The sequence below is a fragment of the Echinops telfairi genome, unplaced genomic scaffold (assembly GCF_000313985.2).
Source record: "Echinops telfairi isolate 266 unplaced genomic scaffold, ASM31398v2 ScPeMD7_655;HRSCAF=1070, whole genome shotgun sequence".
NCBI classification, from domain to species: domain Eukaryota; kingdom Metazoa; phylum Chordata; class Mammalia; order Afrosoricida; family Tenrecidae; genus Echinops; species Echinops telfairi.
In genome coordinates, this window is record NW_022104553.1 from 29,256,977 (window position 1) to 29,277,583 (window position 20,607).

The 20,607-nt window shown below is 58.7% G+C and overlaps 1 protein-coding gene across 1 annotated transcript in view; it reads left to right on the plus strand.

Annotated features, from left to right (window-relative positions):
- POU2F2 (POU class 2 homeobox 2) overlaps window positions 1-20,607 on the plus strand; it is a 72,159-nt gene that overhangs the window by 36,189 nt on the left and 15,363 nt on the right. The window contains exons 2-6 of the mRNA XM_045292694.1: window positions 9,154-9,219; window positions 9,324-9,358; window positions 9,496-9,552; window positions 13,166-13,348; window positions 13,515-13,760. Coding sequence (XP_045148629.1) covers window positions 9,162-9,219; window positions 9,324-9,358; window positions 9,496-9,552; window positions 13,166-13,348; window positions 13,515-13,760 — 579 coding nt within the window. The 5' untranslated portion in view covers window positions 9,154-9,161. The remainder of the gene's footprint in view (window positions 1-9,153; window positions 9,220-9,323; window positions 9,359-9,495; window positions 9,553-13,165; window positions 13,349-13,514; window positions 13,761-20,607) is intronic.

The window sequence follows — 20,607 nt, forward strand, 5'->3', positions numbered from 1 at the left end:
AGCGTGTGTGTGTGTGTGTGTGTGTGTGTGTGTGTGTGTGTGTGTGTGTGTCTTCCAGTTTGTTCTGAATCTCCCAGTTCAACCATCCTTGGCTGTCTGTGTGAGTGAGGGTGGGGGCTGCTGGGTGCAACACTGAATGGGGCTGAGTGCGATTGGGGCAGCTGTGAGCTCTTGGTACTCTCTTCCCTGACGCCCCCACCCTCACCCTCCAGCCCCTGGCTTCTCGTGTGTTGCGATCGCACACAGTTTTACTACACTTTATGAACTCATGAAGGGCCTGCCCACAAAACTTCGGCTGGAGGCCTGTGCCGGGGCACTGCAGTGTCTACTTGTGCAGTCCGTGAACATAGCATCCCAGAGTGTCCTGAGGACCGCCGGGCAGGGCAGCATGAGATCCCTTAGGTGGACTGCTCGCCGAAGTGCCTGGAGTGGAGAGACTTCCCAGCAGGTGGCTCTGGGTGCTGTATTGAGCAGACTTGGTCTTGTTCCTGCGTACCTGCTGGCAGGAGTGCTGGCTCAGCAGTGGCCTGTGTTGGTCACCCTCGGTGCATGGTAGTGACCTTGCCCCAGCACACGTAACTGAGCAGTTCTGGGCTGGGTCCTGGGGACCCCGCAGAAAACAGGCAGTTCTTGCCCTGCCTTCCTGGAATCTTTAGCCCAGTGCCTGGAGACAGACTGGTCACTGACAGTAAAGGCCCTGAGGGTCAGGGCTGGACGTGGGGGGGCAGGGGGAGCCCAGATAGGTGCCAGTGTGAGCATGTGGAGGGTTTGTTAGAGGGGTGGCTGTTTCAGAGGCAATCTGAAGGCTGAAAGGTATGGGGTGTTGGTCTCTTAAGAAGACTGTGTGTGTCCAGACAATACAGCTTGGTCTCTGCGCCCCGCCTGACGTGCTTCTTGCCAGCGCCTGAGTGGGGGCCAGACTCTGGGTCAGGCCCTTTCTTACAGAGCAGCCCTGGCCTGGGTCATCAGGGCCAATGTGAATTGATAGCGTGGAAGGTCATGCCTGGTTATGGGCTCACCCTGGACACCTTTAGGATTAAGACTGGTTGTGTGACTGAGTGTGTGTGTGTGTTTGTGTGTGTGTGTGTGTGTGTGTGAGAGAGAGAAAGAGAGAGAGAGATATGATGTGCCTAATTGGGTGTCTGAGTGGGAGTGTGTGTGCATGAGTCTGGGTGTGTAAATGTATGTGTGTCTGTCTGTAAGTAGTAGGCTGGGTGGGTGGATGTGACTGTGTGACTGTGTGCAGCTGAGTGTGTGTGTGTGTGTGTGCGCGTGTGTGTTTGGCTGACTGTGTATGACTCAGAGTGAATGTGTGTATATATCTGGCTGGCTGCGTGTGTGATTCTGACTGTCTGTCTATGTGACTGTGTGTCTAGTTGTGTGTGAGTGTATGTATCACTGGCTGTGCATAACTGTGGATGTGTCTGACGTATGTGATTCTGAGTGTATATGTGTCTATGTCACTGTGTGTCTAGCTGTGTGTGACTATGGATGTGAGTGTGTGACTATGTGTATGTGTGTGTGTGTCTGGCAGCTGACTGCATAACTGTGTGTCTGACTATATGTGTATAATTCTGAATGAGTGTGCATGTGTCTGTGTGACTTAGTGAGTCTGTGTGTCTGGCTGGCTGTGACTCTGTGCATGTGTGTGTGTTGACACTGAGTGTGTATGTCCATGACTGAATGTCACTGGGCCTGGTGTGACTCTGAGAATGTGTATATGTGTGTATCTGGTTGTGTGTGTGAGTGTGTGTCTGACTGATGAGTCTGTCTGGCGGATTGTCTGTGACTGTGTATGTCTGACCCTAAGTGTGTAAGTATGTGTGTCTGTGGGTATGTATGTGCTCTGAGTGTGTTGTCTGACTGGATTTGAGTGTGTCTGGCTGATTGTGTGTCTGTGTACCTGGCTGTGTGTGTTGGACCCTGAGTGTGTGAATATGTGTGTGTGTGAGTGTGTGTGCATGTGTGACCCTGAGTATGTGTGTCTGACTGGATGTGAGTGTGTCTGGCTAATTGTGTGTGACTCTGAGTGTATGTGTGTGTGTGTGTATATCTGTGTGTCTGACCTTGAGTGTGTGTGTGTGTGTGTGTGTGTATCTGGCTGACTGTGTGGCTCAGAGAGAGCGTGTGTGTATGTGAGTGTGTTTTGCACAACTGCCATGTCATCATGTCTACCCATGTGTCTTGATCTGCAGATCTGTGCTCTTCAGTGTCTGTGCCCTGTGCGCACCTCCTGCGTGTGTGTGTGTGTGTGTGTGTGTGTGTGTGTGTGTGTGTGTGTTTGCGCAGCCGCCCTCCGGTCCCGGGCCCTGCATGGCTCTCGCCTGCTGCTGACCAGCTGTGAACCCCCCTCTTGCTGTGCTGCTGCCCAGCTCTCCAGCCCTCCCCTGACATCTCAGAGGCGTTTGCTCCCTCAGCCCTGCCCAGGGCCAGCTGCATGGCTGGGCAGGTGTTAGGGAGGCTGGGGGTGTGAGGTGCTGCTCTGGGGAGGCCGGGGGCTGGGCCAGCTGGGTCACAGAGGTTCCCGGCAGCACAGACCCTGCCCACAGGGGCTCCCGGACCGTGGCTGCGGGGGCCAGGGACCCTGGGGACAGGCCAAGTGGGGCCAAGAGGGGTGTGGGGCAGCCCTCGGGCCCTCTATATTTAGCCCCGTTTTCGGTAAGCACTAACGAGAAGCTGGCCCAAGTCTGCTAAAACTGGCCGAGGGAAATGCGGAGGAGAAGTGAAAGTCCTGGGGGGAGGAGGGAGGGAGGAGAGGGAGGACGCTGACTGGGTCCCAGGCCCCAGGCTGGAGGGTCAGCAGGCAGGCGTCCAAGACTGGGCAGCCCTGGTGGGCCTGACGTGAGGATGGCAGGGGGTCTCTGCTTTCCCATCAGTTCCACTTCAATGTCGCCTACCTACCTGGGGTGGGGATGCGGGGTGGCCCACCAGCCACAGTTGATTGACACCGAACTCCGTGCCAAGCGTCAGAAGGCTGGGGTGCTGGGAGAATGACCGGGGAGCTTTAAAAAGCCAGGATGGCTGGTCCCCTTCAGGGCCAGGAAGCCACTCGGTCTGATGTCCCCGTGGAGCTCGCTCACACGGGTGGGGGTGTGTGTGTGTGTGTCCCGCGTAGGACAGAGTAGAACCGCTCCCCAGAGCCTTTGAGGCTGTGAACTTTCCCGGGGCAGAGAGCCTCATCTTTCTCCCTCGGAGCAGTCAGTGGGCTCAAACTGCTGACCTTCTGGTGAGCAGACTCACACCTAGGCACTGCACTACTGGGACCAACCAAGCAACTCCCAGGCGTCACGTTGATTCTGACTCAGCACAGCCCGATGCAGGGCGCCCGAGGCTGTAATCTCTATGGGAGCAGACAGCCTCGTCTTTCTCCTCCGGAGCGGCTGGTGGGTTTGAACTGCCGCCCCTTTGGTTAGCCCACTGGGCCTTCGGGGCTCCTTGGTGGGGGACTAGGCAGCAGTGTTTCCCAAAAAGCTGAGACTGAGGTAGGCCTGCCAGGGGCGTGGGCTTCGCAGACCCCCTGCGGACCACCACCCTACCACCCCATGACTCCCGTCCCTGGGATCATATGGTGTGTCTGTCCCTGGCCACCACGGGGGTCCCATGAAGCTGTGGTGGGTGGGATCCATACCCTATCATAGGGGAGCGGGGTAGGGCTGTGCACCCTGGGACAGGAGGAATGAGGGGTTTCCCCTCTAACCACGTTTGCCTCTCCAGCTCCCACCCCGCCCATAACCCAGCCTCAACCTCTGCCTTCGAGTGGGTTCCAACGCGTTCTGACCCTGCAGGACAGAGGGGAGCTGATGTTGTGAACCTTCACCTTCACGGGAGCCCACGGCCTCCTCTTTCTGCCTCCCAGGGGGCTGGTGGGTTAGAACCGCTGCCCTTCGGCTTAGCAGCCTAACGCTCAGCCCATGGCGCCCGGGGCTTCTTGTGTTTGTGACCCCCGCCCCTCCCCACCACCAAGTTGATGTTTATTCACAGCGTCCTATAGAACAGCGGTTCTCAACCTGTGGGTCGTGACCCCTTTGGGGGTCGAGCGACCCCTTTCATAGGGGTCGCCTAAGACCATAAGAAAACACATCTTTCTGATGGTTGGGGGTCACCACAACACGAGGAACTGTATCATAGGCTCCGGCATGAGGAAGGTTGAGAACCACTGCTCTAGAGGCTGTCCAAGGCCTCTTCTTCCTCCCTCGGAGGGGCTGGTGAGCTTGAAGCGCTGACCGGGCAGTTAGCAAGCAGCCGGGGGCACTTAACCACACAGCACCCCAGGGCTCCATACTCTCCCCTCCAGTTGGGGGTGGGGTGGGAGGGCTGGGGGCTAATGGTTGAGGTGTTGGGTAACAGCAGGACTGGGGGGGACGGTCTTTGTAAACACAGCCTGAACAGGAATGACTCAAGTCAGGGCATCTGGGGATGCCCCCCCCCCCCCAGCCTGGGGTCACTGTGAGTGGCGGGAAGGGGGGAAGGCAGGCTAAGGAGCTGTCACCTGGGGAGTCAGGGAGGGCTTCCCAGAGGAGGGGACGTGTGAACCGAGCCTCAAAGAGGAGCAGAGGCCTGGGGGAGGTGGAGCCGGGCCTGAGGGCCCGACATCCGCTGTCGCCCCAGGGGTCCTGAGAGAAGCCAGATCTGCTTGTGGTGGCTTCTTAGCCGCCAGGGTGCTGCCTGGGTCCTGAAGGCTGAATGGGAGGTCGCAGGGTGGACCGTCACTCCAAGCAGAGGGACCGGCCTCTGCCCAAACCTCGGAAACGCTTGCTCAGTTGCTGCGGGACAGGCCACAGAGACAGACAGACGGCAGCAGGGGGCATTTCCTCACTTCTCACTCATTCTGGGGGCAGACCCAGTGAGGAGGCAGCCCTGGGGCAGTGGGAGGCAGGCCGAGGGCCGGAGGCCTTTCTGTGGGCGGGGAGGTCTCAGGCGCTAAGCCAGGCGAGCAGGCCAAGAGCAGGATGCGTGGGGGGAGGGGGGCCAGGGGGCAGTGGAGGGAGGCAGGGGCCACCCCTCTGAACGCCAGGGGAGGCCATGGGCAGCCACAGAGGGAACGAGGCCTACCTTCTGTCTCGTCAGAACAAATGAGCGGCGCCCTCCTGGTACTTTAAGACGTTTGTGCTCCAGCCCCTGATCCGGGATAAGGTGTAGGTATCTGCTTCTGCAGCCCCTCAGGATCTCGGCAGCCCCCACCCCCAAGGGGGCCGTGCCACTACTTTACAACAGTGGTTCTCCACCTTCCTGATGCTGCGGCCCTTTCATCCAGTTCCTCACGTTCTGGCGACCCCCCCAACCATAAAATTATTTTCATTGCTACTTCCTGTCATTTTGCTACTGTTATCAATTGGGCGACCCCTGTGACAGGGTCATTTGACTCCCAAAGGGGTCACGACCCACAGGTTGAGAACCGCTGCCCGAGCCAGGGAGCTGGTTGTAGGGGCACATGGCTAGTGCCCTGGAGGGGGTGTCAAAGAGGCCTGCCCCCGGTGGGTGTGGTGCGTTTCCAGGGTGGTGGGATTTAGGACAAAAACCAAAAAGCTTGTTTCCGTTCACTTGATTCTGACTCAGATGGTTTCCCCTTCCATCTTTGCGGGCGCAGAAAGCCTCACTTTTCTCTCTCAGAGCGGTTGGTGGGTGTGAACCGCCAACCTTGCAGTCAGCAGCTGAGGCTCAAGCTCGGAGCCCCCAGGGCGCCTCTAAGGTTAGCCTGGGCCAGGCTGCCTCGGGGCATTCGGCAGCATTCCTGCCTCTGCTCCCCCAAACCGGAAGTGGGGGCTCATTGCCAGGGCTCATCTCTCAAAAGGCTGATCACCTATCAGCACTGCTCCCACCCACCCCCACAAGGTGTCCCAGCCCCTGCTCCCACCCCCACCCTTTACCAACCAACCCGTGACAGGCACTTTGTGCTGCCCTTCATGGTCTGGCCTGTGGTTTTTTTTTAAGCTTAAAGATTTTTTTTTCTTTTCCAAGAAAATGCAATGTACAGATTTTCATGTACAGACTTCCCGGCCAGTGTTCACATGTGTATAACCCCCACCCGGCTGATTCCAACACACAGTGATCCTACAGAGAGAGTTTCCGAGGCTGTCCGTGTTCAGGGGAGCAGGCAGCTTCCTCTTTCTTGTCTCGGGGCAACTGGTGGGGTGGAACCACTGACCTCGGGGTTAGCAGCTCTACCTGTAGCCCACTAGGCCACCAGGGCTGCTCCTTGCTGTTCTGAGGACTTCCCCAACCCCTTCCCCAGGGCATCGCCAGAAGGGACCCCCTCACTGGACCATTGTTGTCTCCTGGGGTTGGGGGCCCAGGTCACTGGGATTATACTTCCCGCGCTCCTTGCTCGTCCGCCCCGTTCCCTCAGCAGCGGGTCCCTGGGATTCAGTCCTCTGTGAAGCGTGAGCTGGATCATCCTTGTGGATGGAGAGTTTCCTGGCTTGCAGGGGGATCCGCCCACCTCTTGATAGACACTTGGTTGTTTCCGGTTCTGAACCTCGGTGCCCTTGTCCTGGGCTGGGCGTTGCTCATTTCTCTGGATTAGGTGCTCGGGAGTGGACGGGCTGCGTCGTGGACCGGCAGTTCCGTTGAAGGACGCTGGCTGGCGCCCGGACGCCCTCCCACCTGAGGCAGAAGACCTGGATTGTCGATTAGGGAGGCTTCCTGTCCATCAACCCTCATTATACAATTCCTAGACCTCCTCCCTCCCCCTTTTTTGTTGGGGGGGTTACGTGGCTTCCCCCACTTTAGCTGGTCATCTGGAATGTCAAGCTTGGGCTCAGAGCAAGCTAGTTAGACACCTTCTTTTGTAGGTTTTGGAAGAGGTTTCAGAGGGAGATGAGGGAGGGGGGCTAAGGTCAGAGGCAGGGTCATGATTGAGAGTGGAGGCTGAGTTTGGGGTCAAGGTCAGGTGAAAGGCTTAGGTTGGGATTCAAGGTGAGTAAGGGTATTGAAAGAACCCCAGGGACATAGTGATGAACACAAGGGATGCAGGTCACAAGGTCAGCTGTTCAAAACCACGGGTAAAGATTCACATCAGGAGCGGAAAACGCCCAGCCTGCGGGCTGAGTCAGGCCCACCCGGTCACCCGTGGCAGCTCACATCACGTGTCTCACTGAAGCGCAGCAGTCCCGGCCATCACGTTCAGCTCTCCGCCATCCAGGCAGCCTCAGCTCACGGTCACCCCATGAGTCAGGGTAGAATGTCCCTGCAGGTCTCCAAGATTGTCACTGTTGACGGGAGTAGAAAGCCTCGTCTTTCTCCTGCAGAGCGGCTGATGGTTTTGAACTGCAGGCCTTGTGGTTCACAGCCCCGCATGCTGCCGCTACCCCCCCCCCCAGGTCTCCGAAGGCCGTCCCACGAGGGGTGAATTTATTAAATGTTTGACCAGGATGGCCCACAGGAATGATGTGATACATATCCAAGAGGCCGTTGGCAGAAAAAGGGCTCCCCACTGCCCCCTCCTCCCCAGCCCTGGTTTACAGCCTCAGAAACCCTCTATGTAGAGCAGTGGTTCTCCACCTTCCTAATGCCGTGACCCTTTCAGACAGCTACTCATGTGGTGGTCCCCCCAACCCTAAAATGATTTTCATTTTCACTTCATCACGGTCATGTTGCTACTGTGATGAATCGTCATGTAAAGATCTGATAGGCAGGATGTATTTTCACGGTTCCAAGTTGAACATCACAAAAGCATCGCGATGAATCACGCAAACAATAGGTCATTATCTACTGTGAAATAGTCCTTTCTAATGACAAATCAATGACACTTTGTCTTGAAGCATGGTACAGCATGGGTAACAGTCTTCACACCGGGTACTCACAGGTGGTGCATCTGCCTGTGGGAGGACCCGCCTGGAGACGGATAGAGGAACGGTGTCTCGGTTCCTAAGACCACCAGAAATAGGTGTTTTCTGATGTTCTTAGGCGACCCCTGTGAGAGGGTAGTTTGACCACCAAAGGGGTCATGACATACAGGTCAAGAGCCACTGATGTAGAGGGTGGAGTTATGAGTCAGAGGAGTCCTTGCTGGTACTTGACTGGGAACCAGAAGGTTGGTGGTTCGAAGCACCCGGAGGTGTTTCTGCAGAAAGCCTGAGTGGCCGGGCGCCCTTGACCACCCCCAGGCATGGCGCCCAGTTTGTCTGCAATGTGGGGGTGCTGCGAGCTGGATTAGACTGGATAGCAACTGGTGTTCTCTAAGCAACTTGATCATGGGCTGGGCTGAAGCCTGAACTTCTGTCGAGATGCCGGGCCAGGAGGGGCTGGGCTGGAGCTGGGGTCAAGAGGAGCTGGTTGGGGTGGGGGTGTGGGGGTGAGATGACAGGAGCTGGGGCTCCCGGTGGGCAGCGTGCTGTCTTGCGGGGCTCTTGGGGTCTCAGCTGTCTCTCTCTTTTAAAAGAGGAGGCTGATTCATCCTGTTTCCCACGGAGCGTGGCCCTGGGGAGGGAGGACCGGGGCTTGTTCTTGCTGGTTTGTGTCCCCTTGTCTGTGTCCTGGCTCCAGGAGCCATAGAAGGGGGTGGGCTTTCTAGAAGGAGTGGGATGTTTAGATTGGACTTGGGGCACAGTGAGGCTCAAGGCTGCAGTTTGGGGTGAGGTGTGGGGTTAGGCGAAGGGACAGTATCACAGACAGTGGGTGAGTTTGGGGCTCTCAGGACGTCAGGGTGGGGCTGCCGATTCTAGAAGGAAGGCCGACTGGGTGGGAGCCCCTTGTTCGGGGCATGGCTGGGAGAGAGGTGGGCAGGGGCAGTGGGGTCAGAGGGCGGCTGGGTCTCTTTCACTCAGAGATGTGATAACTGCCTGTGTATTGGGGAGCTGCAGACCTGTCACCCCCAGGCCCCGCCGTGAGTGGAAAACCTGCCTCACCCGAAACCTGGCGGAGGGGGTGGGGGCAGCAGGGCCGGGCTTCAGGCCCTGGAAGAGGGACAAGGTCACACACTCATGACCACCCCTACTCCCCACACCCCCCAGCACATCACCTTTGAGAAGGGTGGCAGAGATGCAGCTCCCTGGCACTGCAGGGTCCCGCTGGGTCCTACTTGACAAGGGGAGACAAGGGTGAGGGCTTGATGCAGGGGAGGGAGGAGCCTTGGGGAAGGTGGAGAGGTTATCTGAGAGACCCCTGGCTTCCCCTCCCTCACCCACCCCCATCCCGCCTCTCCTCTTTCCCTAGAAATAAGGATGTCTAAGCCCCTGGAGGCCGAGAAGCAAGGTGTGGACTCCCCGTCAGAGCACACAGGTCAGCGGGGAGGGGACAGGTGTGGTTGATGGACAGGTGTGTGGTCAAGGGCTCCAGGGGAGGGGGACCCCGGTGCCAACCCTGCCCTCTCCCTCTCGTTCCAGACACCGAAAGAAATGGACCAGACACTAACCACCAGGTTCGGAAGGGGGGTGTGGGCGGGGGCAGGAGAGGGGAGGAGGGGGTCTGGTGGGGGGGCAGTGGGAGGAGCAGGGTGGGTTCAGAGCTGCTTCATCTCACCGTTCCTTTCTCCCCACCCCAACTTTCTCTTCTCAGAACCCCCAGAATAAGACCTCCCTATTCTCTGTGTCCCCGACTGGCCCCAGCACTAAGGTAAGCGTCTCAAAGTGTTGGGGATGGGGGGGGGAGAGGGGGAGTCCTTGCTTGGGGGTGGTCTGAGAGGGTATCCAGTGGGTGGCTGCCCCCCATGAGTGAGGGCCTGAGAGGGCAGGAGGTCTGGCACCTAGGTGGTAAGGTTCCTCCCACCCTCAGGCTCCGGCCCCAGGCTGGTGACTCACAGGGCTCCTTCCCCTTCCCTGAGGGGTGGGGGTGACCAGGGAAATCCCCCCCAGGGCCCCAGGGCGATGAACAACAGGAAGTTGAGGGCCCCACCCCCATCCCGACTTCCCTGACAGGACGGGGGCCTGTACCACCCCCAACACACTCAGAGGTGAGGGAGGGGGAGGAGGGGGCCCCCCTGAGACGCAGTGTGGGGTCTGTAGTGTGGGGGTGCACAAGGAAGAATGGGGCTGGGCCAGACAGTGTGACTAGCAAACCCAGGCCAGGCTGTTGGCCCTCCATGTCCTCCAGGTGCTGGCAGGCCCTGGCTGAGGGGGAGGGGCGGGGAGTGGACCCAGGAGTGTGGGCAGAGAAGGCATGAAAAGGCATGAAGGTCAAAGGCAGCAGAGGGGCAGGCAGGGGTTGGGGCCCGGCCAGGCCCTGCCTCAGACGCCCTCTGGGACTGTGGGCAGCATGTCCCCTCTCAGGGTGCCTCAATTCCTCTTCTTTGACTTGGGGTGCGTGTGGGTGGGGGGTGGCAGGCTGGAGGGCCTCTCAGGCCCATTGCACCAGAGACTTGGACACTGGAAAGTGCTTTGTAAATAGGCTTCCTCCCGTCTGTGGTCTGCGCTGAGCACTGGAGAGGGAGCCCGGGACGAAGGGCTTGGGCTCTGGACCCCGCCATTCCCTGGTTCCAGTCCCGGACCTGGCTCCCTGGAGGAAAATGTCCATTCCTCACCCTGCCCACCCGGCGACAGCGCCCTCCTCACCCGAACCCCATGATCTTTGCCGTCTCCCACCTTCCCCCTGGGAGACCAGAGAATGGGGGCTCCTCCCTCCCTGTCTCAGCTTGGGCCTGGTTCCCAGAGGCCGCCTGAGGCAGAGAAGGGATGGCCCTGATCTCCTGGCCCGAGACCCTCTCTCCATCACTGCCAGTCATGTCCGGTGGGTGTTTCCCGAGTGATAGAGGCTGGCTGCAATTCAGGTGATTTCCCCTTGAGATTTCAGACAGGTGCGCCCCCCCTCCCACCTCGAGCATATAGTCACCCCGCACGCTTTCTGACTGGTCGACTGAAGACAACAGCAGCGCCCCAAAGCCGTTTCGTTTGGAAAATTTGAACCGGACCCCAAAGTCCAGTGCCAGTGTTAAAATGAGCTCCCAGGTCCCCCATCTGTCCACCGCGTGGACAATGATCAGCCTCCCGATGGGCTCTCTTCCTTTCTCTGTAAACGAACGTTGATTGTGAATGAGGTAGGGGTGGGGGTGTTGTCATTTTATATGTAGTCATCATTTTATTTACTGCTATTTTTAAGAATCATCTTATTGGGGGCTCATACAGCTCTTATCACCATCCATCCATCCACCCTTGTGTCAAGCCCATTTGTACCCATGTTGCCCTCATCATCATTTTCAGAACATTTTCTTTCTACTGGAGCCCTTGGTACCGGCTCCTCATTTTGCCCCTCCCTGACGAGCCCTTGATAAGTATTCATCATTTTAAACAACCTGTCAGACCTGTTTCCCTCCTCCTCTTTTGAGCGAGCTCACGTTAAAAAGAAGAGAGATTCCGTTGTGTCCTTGTTGGGTTTGTATGTGTATCGCTCAGTGACGTGCTCAGTGCTCACCTTCTCGGGGTGGCAGCTCCACCCTCCTTCTCTGAGGTCCCCTCCCCGCTCCCATAAGCTCTCAGCACCCCCCTCCAGCCCCCCATGGGCTCTCTCCAGCTGCCGTTGCAGATGTGGACCCCGTAGAGCTGGAGCTCGATGCATGGGCGCATGTTTTTGTTCTCTTTCTTTTTTTCCAACGACGTACATAGTTTCCAGGTGGAAATGTTGTGAATGGAAACCCAGCATCACTACCCTTAGAGTTGACACAGTGGTTACAGCCGCTTACCCCGGGTCGCCTGCCGGCTGAAGGGTGTAGCCTGCAGCCCGGTCATCCTTGGTTAGAAGGGAGGTTAGCTAGTGCCAGAGAGGCATGAAGGACGTGCAGAGCAGGGCCTTTCGTCGGACCCCGCCGCCAGGCGGAAGGAAGGAGTACTGTGGTGTTTGAAGGGTCGTTAAAAAACATTTTAATGAAAATATGACACATGTTAAAACACACATGCTGCTGCCCTCTCCCTCAGCGCGCGCACACACACACACACACACACACACACACACGCAGATCCTCAGTGTACCACGTACACCAGAACACACCCAGCCACCAGAGAGAACTTGACTTAAAGAGGGCATGGCCCTGCCAGGAGGGATGTAGGCTCAGCCCCTGCCAGGAGAGATACAGGCTCAGCTCCTGCCAGGAGGGATACAGGCTCAGCCCCTGCCAGGGGATACAGGCTCAGCTCCTGCCAGGAGGGATACAGGCTCAGCCCCTGCCAGGGGATACAGGCTTAGCTTCTGCTAGGAGAGATACAGGCTCAGCCCCTGCCAGGAGGGATAGAGGCATGGCCCTGCCAGGAGGGATTCAGGCTCAGCCCCTGCCAGGAGGGATAGAGGCTCAGTCTCTGCCAGGAGGGATAGAGGCATGGCCCTGCCAGAAGGGATATAGGCTCAGCCCCTGCCAGGGGATACAGGCTTAGCTTCTGCTAGGAGAGATACAGACTCAGCCCCTGCCAGGAGGGATACAGGCTGAGCCCCTGCCATGCAGGGATGGCCACTGCCCAGCCTTCTTAGGGTTGGGAGTTATTTCACGCTGCACCCCTGTGTCCCTGGAGCGTATGACTCCTGGGGGATGCACCTGTGCTGTTTTCCATCTGCTCTGGGCCTGTCACTCTGCACCCTGTTAGGGAATAGGATTTTTTTTTTTTTTAAACAAACCTGAAAGGGGAGTGCACTTGGCTTGACCCTCTTGGGGTCCTCAATGCAGGGGTGCTGAGTGCTTGACGCCAGAGGCACCCACACCTTCTCCGAGAGACGGAAGGGGCTCAGCCCAGCTCTGGCCTGGAGGCCAAAGGCTGGGGCCACATGCTTGGTTCGTCCTGCCCAGTTTGAAAGGAGGGGTTGCTGGGAGCTGCGTCAGCTTCCTTGTCGACGCCTGGGCCCCCCACCATCCACCCAAGTCACCCGTGTGTGCTCACCCACCTGGGTGGGTTTGCGGCCCCAGTTTGGGGGCAGTCACATCTTCCCATGTCTCATACTCCTGGGCCCTTGGGCTCCGGGGGTGGAGGGGCAGACAAGAGAGGAGGAGTCTGCCTGAAGTGGTTGAGGGGTGAGGGGACCCTGGGCCCCCACCCCTCCTGCGGCACCACTGTTCTGTTACAGAGGAGGAAATTGTCTCCAGGAGGGGAACCATGCTTTCTAAGAGGCTCCTGGAGGCAGCCTGGGTGTGGATGGGGAAACGGAGGCCAGAGGAGGTGGCAGGGCAGGGTCAGAAGCAGCCGCCTAGCCTCTGTGCCCCGACCCTACCCCCAGGCTCCCTTACTCTCTGTCCCCTCTCGTTGGTTCACAGGGGGGCATTGTCTCTGACCTCCAATTAACCCTCTGGGGTCCCGGACCCTGCCTCTCTCCCCACCAGATCAAGGCTGAAGACCCCAGCAGTGACTGCGTCCCAGCAGCCCCTCCGCCCCCCCAGCCGGCTCAACCTCATCTGCCCCAGGCCCAGCTCATGTTGACGGGCAGCCAGCTAGCTGGGGTGAGTACCAGGGGGCCAGGGCACCACCACCTGGCCCTGGCCGCGTCTCCATGCCCTCTGTCTCCTGCTTGCCTTTCCTCCCCTCTGCCCTCCTGTGACCCTGGCCCCCCACTTGCTTGGCTCAGGCACTAACCCTTCTCTGCCTCTCCGGCCCGGTGGCCCACAGCTCACGGCGCTGATGCCGGCACAGCAGCAGCTCCTCCTGCAGCAAGCCCAGGCCCAGCTCCTAGCCGCCGCCGCTGCTGCCGCCGCTGCCTCCTCCTCCACCTCCTCCTCCTCCTCTGCTTCCTCCTCGACCTCGCAGCCCCCAGCCTCCTCCGGGGGTGGCGACCTGCCCCCTCCACAGCCTGCCAGCCAGCCCCCCGGGACCCCTCAGCTCACCCTCTCCCAGCCCATCCAGCTCACAGCACAGGTAAGGGCAGCCACGACCACACGTGCTCTGTCTGTAGGGTGCCCACCAGGCGGGATGCCCGGGCGACCTTGCTGCCCCTTGTACGAGTGGGAGAGTGAGGCTCAGGAGGAATCAGGCCCCGGAAGGGTCACCTCATTTAGTGGGTCTGACCCCACCGGGAGCTCAGTCTCCTTACCATCCCCTCGCAGGCAGGGAGGCCAGGAGTCACGCCAGGGCCAGTGTCCACGGGATGCCAAAGGAAGGCCGAACGTCAGAAGCCATGCCCTCAGCTCCCACGGGGCGAGGCACCCTTTGAGAAAAGGTCTCGTGATCTAAAGGGTTAGGAAATGCCCCGTCTTGGCCACAAAGACTCCCGTCCCAGAAGGCCCTGGTGGCATGGTGGTTACGTGTTGGACTGAGCTCTGCAAGGTGCACAGCTCCGAGGGAGAAGGATGAGGCTTTTTCGATTCCCGTAAAAAGCTGCCGTCTCGGAAACCCTGCAGTTTTACCCTTTCCTATGGGGTCACGGAGAGTTGGCGCTGACTCGATGGCTCTTTTCTGACTTGGCCTCTGGGCTAATGTGCACCTCCTCCTCCCTCTGTAGACCCCACCTCTCAAGGGTCCCGCCTCCAGGAGGTCTTCACGCCCAGTTCTGGGGCTCCCAGGTGCACTGGCCATTCTGGAGAAGCGGCCAGCAGGGCGGTGGGGACGGTCAGTGGAGACAGTAGGTGCTGAGCAGGCTGTGCGGGTCCTTTCAGCCACACCTGCCCACGTCTCCCACTCAGGCCGTCTGCAGGGTCTCCCCAAACCTCGATCGGGTGGCTCATGGCCGGACACAGCGAAGGGCCCCAGAAGTGGTTGAGGCTCACCCTGACCCAAGCTGCCCACCCTCATGTACCTGAAGACACTCCCCGTCTCTAGGCCCCTGCAGGAACAAACAGCGTGCTATTGAGGAGCTCTGATAGGCCTTGTCTCTTGACAGGGGCCTCTGCCCCATAGGCAGGCTGTTCTGTTAGTGACCAGCGCTCCCTGTTTGAGAACCAGTCCTCATGGAGGCTGATCCGTAAGCACTTGGCAACCTTCCTGGTTTCCAGCCCCCTTGCATCGCCCTCCCGCCTCCAGTCCCAATGGCCCCGGGCCTTTAGCTGGGGCTCCGGCTTGACCTGGGCTGTGGTATAGCTCAGTGTCCTCTCTCCTCCCAGGGAGCTTCTCCTCACCCTTTAAGCCCCACTTCCCTTCCTGGGACACCACCTTCCTCTTCTCCCTCCTCTATGGGCTTCATGCCTATGCTCCACCCCACGCCAGGCTGCGTCTGAACATACTCAGGAGAGGTTTGATGAAGAAAAAAAGAAAAAAGAAGGGGATGGGGGTACCTAGTAACCTAGAGGGGACCCAGAAATCCCCTCCCCTTCTGCGAACCCCAGACACCCACCCCCAGGTTCCTACGGGACCCCAGCCGCAGGCTGTCTCCCCTCTACTGCTGCCCGACTCACCAGGATTTTCCAGGCCCCTGGAAGCTTCTCACTGCTTGGCCCTTTCTTCTCCCTCTCTCCATCTTGGCTTCCCCGGCTCTGGGCTCTTTCTGCCCTCAGTGGGACTGAGCATGCCTTCCCGACTCCCGTCTTCCCAGCCTGAGCCCAGGCGGCCATGGGGACCCCCCTCTCCTCCCCGTGCCCGTGGCCCCAGCCTTCCCTGCTCCCGGCGCCTTCCTCGGGGTTGCAGGCTGGTGTCCGGCTGCAAAGCCTTCCAGCCACCGGGGCTCCCACAGGAAGTTGGAGGAGGGGTCTTAGGTGTGGATCAGAACCCTCCCTGCCTCCCCCCCGGGACACAGGAGCGTCCGTGAGCCGATGAGTATAAGAAATCTCCTGGGAAAGCAAGCACACTCAGAGCGCAGGGAAGCCGGTCCGAAGTGTCCATGAGCTCCCTGGACTTCAGAACGCCACGAGCTCAGGGGTCACAGGATGGCAACATGGGGGAACTTCGTCCACATCTTCTAGTGCCCACCTGTCAAAAAGCAGTGTCCAGCTCCGTCCCCAAGACGATGTCACTTAGACAGCTTGGCAGGCTCTTTGCCCCCGTGTCCCAGCCTGTACAACAGGCCCGCCACGCGGCCCTCTTTTATAGTCTGGGGGGACCCAGGGGATAAAGATTTCCCAGGAATCTGACAGGGTGTGTGTGTGTGTGATAGGGCGAGGGGGTGGTTGTCTGAAGGTGGAGGAGAGTGTTCACACGGAGGCAGTATCAGCACCGAGAAGGAGCAAGTGGGCGTCTGCTGGGTGGACAGGTTGGGAAAGGGGGTCCCAGGCAGTGAGAACAAACAAATCCAAAGTCAAACCCCCACCCCCCTGAGTTAATTCTGACTCACAGCGGACCCTGTGGGGCAGCGGTTCTCAACCTGTGGGTCGCGACCCCTTTGGGGGTCGAACGACCCTTTCACAGGGGTCACCCGAGTCATCACAGTAGCAAAATGACAGTGATGAAGTCGCCACGAAAATAATTTTAGGGTTTGGGGGTCACCGCCACAGGAGGCACTGTGTGAAAGGGTCCCTCGGCATGAGGAAGGTGGCGTGTACCCTGCCTCTGTAGCGGACTCTACTCCCGCGGTGTCGTGTGAGCATCACAGAGGGGAGGGTTGGCGGTGCGGAGGGTCCTTGCATCGGGTCCCAGAGAGGGGTGACTGATGGCATACGGAGACTCATTGGCACAGAGGATGTGAATGCGCCTTGAAAACTGGGGGAGAGCCTGGGAGGGTGGGGGGGCCCATTTGACGTGGCCGGAACAGTCGGTGGGGCAGAGGTGAATCGTCAGGGCTTCAGAGAACCTGTGAGACGCTTTTGAATAAGGTTGTGGCAGGACCTGATGGACCCTTGATGAGACGTCCCCCTGGGGAGAGTGGGTGGTACTGGATGAAGGAGGAGGTCCCTGTGGGCGCCCAGGTGGGAGAGGAGAGTGGCCTGGCCCGCTTGGCGATGCTCTTTTGAATGGACTGGACAGCTGCTAGGACTTGGCTTCAGTAGCGGGACGGCGATGAGGTGGGGAAGGTGGGGAGTTCTACAAGACTGGGGTCAGGAAGCAGGGGTTTCACTCGGGATGTGTTATGTCACTGTCAGGGGAAGCCAGCCCCCAACCACTGAAGGGCCAGAAGGCGCAAATGTACGCCGGTGACTTACAGAGATGATAGTGAAATCACAGAGGATAAGAAAGATAAGGAGAGAGAGGACAGCAGAGGAGTCAGACACAGTGTATGGTAGCATGCTCACCTCAGCCCCTCTTGATGGTCCACGTGGAACTGGGAGGAGTGAGAGCCTTCACTGTCTTAGGACATTCACTGGTAGCCTACGTCCTGCATCTTCAGTAGTTAATGCATCACCAGGGGGGTGGTATCCACAGTAAGGTCCTTGAGCTCACAGGTGAGGAAAGGTAACACCTGCCTGGGGGCAACGTGCCAGGGGGTTGAGAAGAGAGAACAGAAGGGTCGTGTCTGCTCCTATAGGGAGATAAATCAACCCTGTGCTCCCTTTAAGGCAGCAGAGCTGTTAGGGAGAGTCTGTGGGAATGCTATTTACAGCAGGGTCGTGGACTTGGACTTTACCTCCAACTTTGATATCAAAGTGGGGGCTTTCCTGCTGTGGAATACCAGCTTTCCAGACTCCCTCTGTCACAAGTTAGGGACTATGGTCCTCACCCCAGTTCCCTCGGTGTTAGTTTCCCATGGGCTTGGGGGGGGTCGTTCTGTTGTGCCCAGGGTGACTAAGCGTCAGCACCCGCGTAAGGGCAGCTGTCACCCTTAAGGAAGACAGAGGAAGAAGAAGAAACGGAGCATCAGCATCGCGGCGGTGCCGGGAAGAAGGCTGAACCAGGACGCGCCCACCGGCCCTGGGAGAAGCGCTCCTTCGCGGCAAGGCTGGCGAGACATCGTCTCCTGTATCTGGACGTGTTGTCAGGAGAGACCCGTCGTCCCTGGAGAAGGACATCACTTGGGCAGCCGGAGAGGAAGGCCCTCCGTGAGATGATCCACGCCGGCGCGGCTGGGCACGGTTGTGAGGATGGCACAGGAGCGGGCAGGCTTGGTTCTGCTTTGCGCCGGGGTGGCTAAGGTGGAACCGACTCGGTGTCCCCTAACGGCAACAGCGGTTCCTCAGCCGAGTGGAGCGGCCCGGAAGGCAGATGGGAATTCGAGGGGGAAGCTCAGCGGAAGGTCTGGAGCTGGGGGTTGTGAATTGTCAGGAAGGGGTTGGTATGGAGAGCCAGACGGGCCCCTGCCCTCCCAGAGCTCACAGCCCCCCGGGGTGACACAAGGGTACCGAATGCCCCTGTTTGAGGAGTACGTCGGGATTTCCCCAAATGCCTCCCGGATACCAGGCCTCAGAACAGCCTAGCCAAGGGCTAACCCACCACCCCCTGCCGCATGGGCTTCCGAGAAGGCTGTGCATCTTCGTGGTAGCCGACTGCCGCCTCTTTCTCCTGGTGGGTGGGAACCGCTGACCTTGCAGTGAGCAGCTTGATGGGGTACTCAGTCCAGACAGAAGCAAGTGGCTTGGAGAAGCCACGGACCTGGGGCGCCACCCAGTGCCGGCAAGTTGGTTCCGACTCACTGTGAGCTCACGAGACGGAGCAGAACTCCGTAGAGTTTCCATGACTACCGACTCATGCTCACAGGAGCACACAGCCTCGTCCTCCTCCCACAGGTGTGAGCAGAAAACCAAACCCGCTGCCCGCCCTCCAGTCGACCCCAGAGGACCGAGGTGTCCCAAGAGATTGTAACTCTTGAGGGGAGCAGACAGCCTCATTGTCCTCCCACGGAGCAGCCGGTGGTGGGTTTGAACCGCCAAGGTTGTGGTTCGAGGCCCAGCGCTTACTCCACAGTGCCACCAGGGTTCCCGTTGACTTTGACTTGGTTGCTCACAACTGGGCCCTCGGCCCACCGGCAGCCGTGTGAGGGCTGCAGGAGAAGGTGGGGGTCCAATGCCCGCTCTTTGCTCAGAGGGTCACACAGACCAGGTTGCCGAGCCATTTTCTGGCAGGGCCTTGCAGCTGGCGGCACCTTGGTCTAGCTCATACTTGGTTCCTGTATAGAACGAAACACAACGTAGAAAAACTGGAAACCTACGGATCAAGATGACCGTTTCGAAGTCTCCTATTCACCCTAAGTCCTGGTGACAAGGTGGGCGAAGCACCGTGCTGCTCACTGCAAGGTCAACAGCGTGAGCTCACCGGCCCCTCTGCAGGAGAAAGAATAAGTTGTCTGTTCCCATGAAGAGCGGCATCCTTGGAAACCACATGCGGCTGGTCCACGTTGACCTCGAGGCTCTCGCGTGAGGCAGAAGGGACCAGAAGGCAGTCGATGTAGGTATTTTCAACACAAATGACCGCAACTGGCCAGCCGGCCCCGAGCAGCAGGAGCTAAAAGTCATGCTGTCTCTGGACGCGACAGGGGAGGAGCCTCCTTTGCCCCTTCTGGCTTCCGCCGTTGTCGGGTGCCTTCCATCTGATTCCAGCTCACAGCGCCGTGATGTTGCAGAAGGAAATAGTGCCCAAGCCTGCGCCATCTTCACAGCTGTCCTTAGGCCTGAGCTCCATGTTGCAGCTGCCGGGCTCGTCCATCTTGCTTTACTGCCCCTCTACCGAGCATGATGTCCTTCTCCTCGCACGGGTCTCTCCCGACAACAGGCCCGAAAGTGCGTGAGACGAAGTCTCGCCATCCTTGCCTCTAAGGAGCATTCTGGCCGCACTTCTTCCAAGACAGGTCTTTGGGCAGGCCGCAGCCCTTGGCAGTGTTCTTTGCCAACATCCTAGTTCAAATGCGTCTTTCCCATGCCTATGAGGTGATTGAAAATGTCACGACTTGGGTCAGGGGCACCCTAGTCCTCAAAGGAACACCCTCGCTTTTCAAGGCTTTAAAAGTGGTCCCGTGCAGCGGATTGACCTCGTGCAGTGCATCGTTTGATCTCTTAACTTCTCCTCCCCTGGATTGTGGATCCGAGCAGGATGGAACCCTGACAACCTCTTCTGTCGTTCCTCCGTCTCGTGTGGTACCTGTCGGTTCAGCTGTGAGGAGCTGGGTCTTACCACCCTTGGTCTTCATCATCCAACGCTTCAAGTCCCCCTCACGCTCAGAAACCAAGGCTGCGTCACCTGCCTATGACAGGTGGCCCGTAAGCCTCCTCTGACCCTGATGGCACTCTCGTCATGGAATCCAGCCTCTCCCGCCATTTGCTCAGCATCCCGGTGGAATGAGAGGCCACAGCTCTTGATGTGCACCCTTCTTGATGTCAAACCACGCGGTCTCTCCCTGCGCCATCCGAGCGACTGCGGCCTGGTCTGTGGACAGGACCCTAATGAGCGCAAGGAAGAGTTCGGGAATTCCCATTCTTCTCTCGACAGCCGCTTCCACGCTGTCGGCTTCCAGTGGTGTCCAGCAATCCTTGGCACATCTTGGTGTGTCCAGACTTCCCTCCACCTCTGCCTCCTCCTCTCTTAGCTTCCTTCTTGGTTCCTCCACGTGCACCCTCTTCTTCCTAGAAGGACACCGGTCATTGGGCGCAGGACCCGTACTTCCACCTCCTTGACTGATGATGTCTGCAAAGGCGCTTCTTCCAGACAGGGTTATGAGGTCACCCAGGGGGACCCAAGTTTTGAGGGAGACACTAGGCAATGCTCTACAACCCTCCCATGCGCCTCAGACGGCCCCTCTGGCTTTCTCCTGTGTCCCCGAAGAAGAAACATACAACAGGGCCAAGACTCCCCAACACCCACAGTCCCCAAGTTTCCCAGCTGGGAGCGTTCTGGACAACAGAGACTTTAAGTAGGAGCTTCCTCCACACAGTTCTGGGCAGGTGGGGGTGCCATTGACCTAGGTGTCCCCCCC